This window comes from Atta cephalotes (assembly GCF_000143395.1).
Source record: "Atta cephalotes unplaced genomic scaffold scaffold00010, whole genome shotgun sequence".
NCBI classification, from domain to species: Eukaryota; Metazoa; Arthropoda; class Insecta; order Hymenoptera; family Formicidae; genus Atta; species Atta cephalotes.
The window spans coordinates 3,147,578-3,156,024 of NW_012130074.1; the positions used below are offsets into that span (position 1 = coordinate 3,147,578).

General features: G+C 31.4%; 2 protein-coding genes across 2 annotated transcripts in view; both read left to right on the forward strand.

Moving 5' to 3' along the window:
• The first annotated feature begins 544 nt into the window (after window positions 1-544).
• On the forward strand, window positions 545-4,916 carry LOC105627734 (scm-like with four MBT domains protein 1). Its single transcript, XM_012209014.1, has 7 exons — window positions 545-590; window positions 1,407-1,819; window positions 1,897-1,986; window positions 2,203-2,720; window positions 2,890-3,740; window positions 3,879-4,531; window positions 4,746-4,916. Exons 1-7 carry the CDS (start codon window positions 545-547, stop codon window positions 4,914-4,916), a joined length of 2,742 nt encoding a protein of 913 aa, XP_012064404.1.
• A 2,621-nt stretch (window positions 4,917-7,537) lies between these two features.
• The window catches only part of LOC105627735 (neuroglian), a 17,596-nt gene continuing 16,686 nt past the window's right edge, over window positions 7,538-8,447 (forward strand). Inside the window, exon 1 of the mRNA XM_012209016.1 lies at window positions 7,538-7,561. The gene's annotated coding sequence lies outside the window, so the exon portion shown is untranslated. The remainder of the gene's footprint in view (window positions 7,562-8,447) is intronic.

Here is an 8,447-nt window from a genome sequence, read left to right on the forward strand (position 1 = left end):
AAGGAATAAAATAAAAATTATTGATAAATTAAATTTCTTTGTCATATAATTATGCATACAATTAACAAACAAAGATTGATTTACGAAACATGTTGTCGGTAATGAATCGATATGAACTTGATGCCTAGCAACAAAAAATAAGACGTAATATATATTTTTATTCATCTGAGATTTATGTTCAAGGATTTTCATTCGAGATGACTGTGTATAATGTATAATCTAAAGCACGAGGTCTAGTAATTTTTTCTTGAATCACGAATCAGATTTTAGCATTCGTGGAGCGATGGAACCCCCATAATACCCAAGCTTTTTAGCATAATACATACGTTACTGCACTGCGCTGCTCAGAACTGAGCATGCGTAGAAAAATTCTACGATTTAGGATCACTGCCCTTCACTCATTCGCGCACGGTGAATTGTAGGTGTTCCTCTTAACTAGGGTTTGCTACATTAATTTCGCACGCAAAACGCCGGCCCTTCACTGAAGATTCATTAATGATCTTGCCATATATTTTGCTTACGTGCTCGACGGTATAAATAAAATATGGAGACGTACGAGAGTCAAGTGCAAGAAAAACTGCAGGATGGAGGTAAAAATTTCGTAACTATATTCGTCCGTTTTAAATTTCGCGTATGCATGAAATTTTTTCACAGATGTGAAATTTATAACTTTTCCTGGCGTCAGAATTGCATGCGATTACCAAGTTCCCGCGCGTTTTTTTTTTACATAGCTTTAACGTTTATTGCTTTCCAATAAAGGTAGATATGGATTATAGACATAATAGACAACATGGTAGTTGAACGCGTTTTTAAATGAAACTTTGAGGAAGTAAATTTCGTGCATCGTGCACCGGAAAATTCTACGTATTATGATAATTAACTGTTAAAGAGCACATGTTGCATTGTTTTTGCTTAGTCTTATGTCTTTTTGTGTCGTTTCGAATGTAATTCAATTCTCTATCTGTTCTCAATTAACAATTCAGAAAATGGCGTTTTGCGCGTCAATAATAGCTGATAAAAACACGTCAGAGTAAAAAAATTATTGATTCATAAAATTATATATTTTCGTTTATAATAATTTACAGTTATTATTATAATATGAATTTAATGAAAATGAATAATTAATGTGTTAATTTAAATAAAAAAAATAATAATTTTTTAAATTAAATATTCTTGAAAAATATATAATTTTACTACATTATTATATTTTTTATCTATTATATTTTTTTAATACGTAATGTTAGCGTTTTTTTGTAAAAAAAAAATATTATTTTTATTTATTTATGTTAAATGTAATATAAAATTTTTGTCATAATGAGATTTTTATCAAGATAAAAAAAAATTACAATTTGCTATGTATATTAAATTCAGATAATATTTATATCCTGTCAAATTTTACATTTTAGAATATGGATTTGTTTGGCAAGACTATCTTGATGCCACAAAGAGTGTGGAAGTTCCACAGATTATGTTCCCTCATGTGGAGTTGACATTGGAGAACAGTATTGAGGTGGGCATGTCACTAGAAGTACCAGTACAAAAAAATAATGCTGAAGAAGAGCAGTCATATTGGATAGCTTCTATCGTTATGGCTTGTGGACCCCTATTACGATTACGTTATTTTGGTGGTGATGATAGATCTTTAGAATTTTGGTTTAATCTTACAAAAGAGGCTGGTCATGAACTTGGTTGGAGTGTAAAAAATAATAAGAAATTAAAACCACCTGATGTTATATTTGAGAGATCACCAGATTGTGTAGATAAATTACAAGAATTCTTGATGACTGCACGTACACTCCCACCTGAGATGTTGACAGGGGTAAGATACCAATATTTCTAGAATTTGACACTGTAATTAATACTTTAATATTTACATATTAATCATTTTCTTTATAGGATGGCTTAAGTATGACAGAAAGGATCAAACAGGGTATGAAAGTTGAAATAAGTGATGTGTTGCATCCATACAAATTATGGGTAGCTACGGTAAGAATAAAATTATAGAATTAGAAATTCATAAAGAAAAAAGTAATCTTATTTAAAACACAATTAAAAAATAAATAGTACAATTCTTGTAATTATTGTACAATAACAAAGAAAAGTAACAAAGAAATAGCAAAGTGTTTATTTCTCTTTGCTCCAATAATTAAAAATACTTATATGATAGTCTTGGAAATATTTAATAGATCTTTCTTTTTCTAGATTATTGAAAATATTGGAGGACGTCTTTTATTGAAATATGATACTCCAGAATCTACTCGTGAAGACTTCTGGATATTTTGTACGTCTGAGCGTTTACATCCGTATGGATTTACGTCTAAATCAAATTCCACTTGGTTTTTGGAACCACCTAGTTCGATAATCGATATGCATACGTATGAAGAATGGAAGGACTTGTTAGAATCTAAACCGAAAGATAGTGAACTAGAGCGAGACTTATTTAATAATAATATAGATCATTCAAAACATAGTTTTGAAGTTGGAATGAAATTGGAAGCTTTGCATCCAGCAGATCGAATAAAAATCTGTCCTGCTACTGTAACGAAAGTATTTGATGATATATATTTTCTTGTGAATATTGATGTATATTCTGGATGTTTAAATGAATCAAATAATACGCTTGTCTCTAACAATTTATCTTTAGAAAATAATACATGGTTGTGCACTGCAGACCATCCATATATATTTCCAGTTGGATGGGCGCAAAACAATAATATTATGTAAGTATCAAATAAATATAATGAATATGTCAATCTTAAAATAATTGATTTTATTAAAATTCTTTAAAGCTATACATATAATCGCATAAACTATTTGAATATTTTTTGTATATAATTCTTTGAGCTTGACATTATTTTGCCTGCTGAATTCTTAATCTGAATATTACAGGATTACTCATCCACAAGGTTGGACTTCAAAGACGGGAGATTTTGATTGGAATGAATACTTGGAAGCACTTCATGCTAGCGCAGCGTCTGAAAATTTATTTAGCGAACGTGCGAGTGCTATTGAGGCAGGTTTTGAATGTGGCATGAGATTGGAGGCTGTTGATCCAGAACATGAACACGTAATATGTGCAGCCCATATTAATAAAATCGTTGACAATCTGTTATGGATAAAATTAGATAACGACAAATACTTTCGGCCGGAGCACATAGTCGACATATATTCCTTACATATATTTCCTGTCGGATGGTGCGAATCTAATCACTATTCGTTAAAACCACCGCATGACTACATAGAAATCTGTAAAAAATTGGAAACGTTTGCAAAGGAGAAGAAGAAAAGCAATGTTTTGGACATACCGATATCTGAACCACGCTCTTCTCTTTGGTGTCCAAAAATATATTTTAATTATCGATGTTTCACAGGTCCCATGATATCAAAGGGTAAATTAGCGACTCTTCCAAAATCAGTGGGACCTGGACCTGTTATACTAGTCATGAGGGAAGTTTTATCAATGATAGTATCTGTTGGCTATAGGAGTGCTAGAATTTTGAAGGTTTTACAATGTGATACCAAGCCAGATCCCGGTTATCATTTAGAAGTCTTAAAGGCAAAGCACAAAAATAACACATATCGTGCGAGTGTAGCTATTGTTACATCCGGTGACATGGTAGCAGATTTCTGCAGAAATACTTGTAAAAAATTATTGGTATGCCCAAATTTATTCGGTCCGTTACATATATCAGAAAACGAATGTCCAGATGAATGTTATAAAACATCGAAAACAAAATATAGTAAGTAATTTAATATTTTAAAGAAGTTGTGTTGCACATATGCAAACTCATTATATTCATAACATTATGTAATTAATATATAAAATGCATATAAACACGCACACACACATATTTACTATTGATATTTTCAATTTTCAGCGGCATCGATTGGAACTGGAAAAAGAGGAAAACCGAAAGGATATACGAGCATCATGGTGCAAAAACCGAAACCTTGGGGTAGAAAACGTAAAAGACGACGTGGCAGATGGGCACAAAAACACAAGGAGGTTCAGGAAGAATATGATCAAGAAGATGAACTACCATATATATCGTTAGATCTGGTAAAGCATATCTCAGAGAACCTCATTGAAGAAGAATTCGATGGAAGACAACCGCTCTCAGAAATAGATATCATGATACAGAAAGGTTTAGAGAAATCCGACAAATCAGATGACGTTAAAACTGATATGGTTTCCAGTAATATTTCAGAGGATTCTGGTAGTTCATTCAATGATAGAAAGCCCAAAGATCGAGAACTGCCTAGTCCTCCAAATTTAAATTTGAATCAACACTCCACAAGATTCAGTCAAGGCACAGGAATCACTAGAGGGATTAAAAGAGATTGGGACACAAGCATAGAATCTGATTGCTCAGAAGCAGATGCCGAGTACGTGAGAATGCAAAAGACTCAACGACGACCGAAGACTCGGAAGCTCGATTCAAATCCGTTATATTGGAGCGTGGACGATGTGTTTCGATATCTCAGAAAAACAAACGACTGCAAGGATATTGCATATCGCATCAAAGAAGAAGTGAGTATATATTCCGTTCAACGAAAGAATGATCTCGGATTGGATGAAACTTTTTGCGCAGATTTGCGCAGGTCTTCATAGTCTTGTACAGCGTTACATTGCTTACTATGCGCAAACCGAGATCATTCTCTCGTTGAACAGAATTACATATATCTTAATTTTGAAAATTAAAATTTTATTTATGATTATAATTAAAAGTAATATCTCTCATTAGGAAATTGATGGTCTTGCGTTCTTGTTGCTGAATCTTCCTTCTCTTACTCAGCATATGAAACTGCGAACGAGTTTAGCCATGAAAATATGTCGACATGTTGAACAGGTCAAAGTTACATTTTTTCTACGACATATTCACGAAGTAGAACCGGAACAATATCAAATTGTTTAATTGATTTGATATAACCAATAAAACCTTCCTTTATTCACAATGTACATTACATATACATGTAGCTATATATTAGGATTGACTGAATTGATAAATTTAAATAGAATTCAATTAAGATCTTGAATCATTGAAAAAGTTTTATGTCTTTTATGTCGCATTGATATTTATTGCTGTTTTATTTTTATTTATTATTAACTTTCTCTAAGATGTGTATTTGCATCAATAATATTAAAATACTTATTAATTTGTGATATTACTATTACAGTTTCAAAGATTGTATTTCAAGACCAATAAATAATAGGCACAGTTTATTTGAACTGAAAATTGTATAAATTCAAGAAATATTAGGTATGAAGAACTGCCTTGATATGAATATGGCATTTTCCATTGTGTGTTCATTTTTATTTTAGTTATAATTATATGAAGTTTTTTTTTAAAGCTCGGAAGATTTCATGAAAAGTACAAGGATTGTGATCAAATTGATCAGTTTGTATATAAAGTGATATAAGATACATATGCATGTACTCTTTCGTTTCAGAACATAAGTAATAAAGCAGGAATGTGTAAAAGCATATTGTTCTTTTTTTTTACGAATATACAATTTTCTTTATACATAAATTTTAGTTTTAATTAAATTAAAATATTTCTTTTGTTTCTATATCAATTATATTTTATATTTTACTATAGCTTGGTGGAGACTTAAATTATGATGTTAAATAAATTATTTTAGAAGAGCTACTTTAGTATTTAAATTATAATTATCTTTTTTTTAAATATTTTTATAAATATGTAATTACATAAGAAATTTTAAAATTAAAGACTAAGATAAAATAAAGACTAAGATAATGTATATTTAAAAAAAGAAGCAGATCGTATACATAACTCCTAAGATATTTCTTTTCTTTATGTATCAATTTTATTTTGTTTTTCATCACATTGAAAAAGAAAATTATAATATTAAATTTTATTTATCATAATCTTAGAGTTAAAAGATTTAAATTAATGTTAATTATGATGTTATATTTTACTGTATGGCGATTTTGGAGTAGAGAGTTTCGTGGATGCTTTCTGAAAAGATCCGGATTTAAATCCACCAAGAACACATCAGATTTTATTTGATTGTCATTTCTGGGAAGGTAATGGCAAATCGAGAGTATCTTTGCTTGGCAATTGCTTCTTTCGATAAAATCGTTCGAAACCGATAACTAAAAAACTATAAGTTTCGTGTAACAGTGGACATATAGCAGAAAATGTTTCCAAGTTTCTAACAAAAGTCGACCGATTTGAGAAGCAAAATTAATTATTGAGGAAAGGCAAAATTAATTATTGAGCAGGGTATTGCTTTATTTGACGTATAATAAATTTAACTTTAATGTTTTTATAACTCCTTTGTTCTCAGTCTGTCACTCTAATTCATGTTATATTTTATTTTTCACAAAAACATGCAGCTACATAGGAGATCCTTATATTATAATAAAGACTAAGGATAATATATATTTCAAAAGGCAGATATGAATTATGTAACTTCTAGATTTTATTTTTAATTGAATCTTTTGTACATGATATTATATTTTATTTTTCATCGTATATTGAAAGACTTTTAAATCACAATGCTAAATTTTATTTATCATGATTATAAAATTACACAATAAAAAACATTTTATATTTGTGTTAGAAATTTGTGTTGAATGTCAATTTAAAAACACAAATAACACAATCACATTATGTTAAATTAACACTTTAATATTAAAAATTCAATATAAAATTTTATATAATATCCGAATGTTAATTTAACATAATGTGATTGTGTTATTTAAATATTTTGTATTAAATTGACATTCAATATTTCTTAGTTTTGTTAAAATACAATTTATGAGTAAATAAACAACATAAAAATAATGTTTTTTCATTCTAAGATAAATAAATAAAATGTGTCAATTTAACATATAAATATTAAATTTATTGAAACATATTTTAATTTTAATATATAAATATAAATGTTAATTTTAATGAAGAAATATAAATTATTTACAAATTGTGTTACATGAATTTTTACATGATATTTCTGTTACTGTCTAAAATATTCATCTTAAATTAACATAGAAATTTGAATGATTATTAAATTTAATATAAATTTTCCAATTGTATGTACATAAAACATATATTTAAATTATAAGATCAATTAATTATATATGTTACAAAACCATACATAAATTGCAGATAACATATACAAGTATCGGTGAAGTATCAATTAATTTATATTACCGATAATTATTTTTAAATTACAAATCTTTAAATTACAATATCTCGCCGATAACGAAGTTGAGTATCTCTCGGTATAGTAGATAACATTACCGACAAAGTAACGGTTTTCTTTCTCTTTCTCTCTCTCTTTCTAAATATACATATATATATATCTAGTCTTCCTAGGCCAGTGAGAAACCCAGAAACACCGAGCGCGGCGTGACGCGTAGAGCGCACACACGCACACAAGTAAGACGTTTACACGCACAATACGCTGAATAGTGCGGTACCGTACGGTGAGTTACGTATTCGAGTCGGTGGTTTCTGTAGTCCTTTCGATGATGCCCTGGTGATAGCGACGACGTTTTGGCACCGTGACTGCGCCACCGAATGCCCAAGGATCGGTAAGTTTACGATCAACTCGATGTCGCCGATGCGTCGCGACGGCGACGTCCGAGCGATCAATGCGATCTTACGGGTGTGCCCGCTTTTCGCCCTACCGTTCCCATTTCCATTCGTGTTTCTCGTCGCCCGTTCACGTTTGCAAAACTGTAATTTGCCGCGCCGTACCGCGTCACATCGTAGTGGTCAGTAGTGACAAAATTGTACGCCGTGGAAACGGGACGCCCTCCTGGCGACCGGAACGAGACGCGCCCGTTTCGTCAAGGAGGTTGTTAATTCGAATTAATTCTGATCGCGTTTCCGCTTCGCGGAGAGAGACTCACGAAGGACGACGAGTGAGATCATCGCGGCAAGACGTCGAACGTAATGACGCGTTCCAATCGCCTTGCGAGTGCCTGACTCTTCCTTGGATCTTCCTTGCGACATTCGAATGTTCTATGGGTTATCGATAAAACTGTATCCATTGGCGAATACGTAAGAAAAGACACGCAGTTTCTTTTGGCGGCTTTTTTTCTCCTTTTTTTCTTCTCGTTTTCATCGACGCCGGGTGTACGCCCATTTTTTTTCGCATCACCATTGGCAACCACCGTCCCACAACATCCCGGTGAATTTGAAAAATTTGGATAATTGGGTCAGCTTCGATCTTGCGGCTGATCGCGTTAAGGGTTTTAAGCGCACGCGCGTGCTCGTGTATGTTTACCTGTGTGCGTGTAATTTTGTGTTTACTGCATTGGCGAAAGCGCCACGGGGTACATGACCGCGAGTGATGTATGATTAATTGAAGAAAATCAGACCGGGATCTATATATATATATATATATATATATATATATATATATACGTCTGTACTTAACTAAAATAATAAATAATAAGAANANANNANATNNAT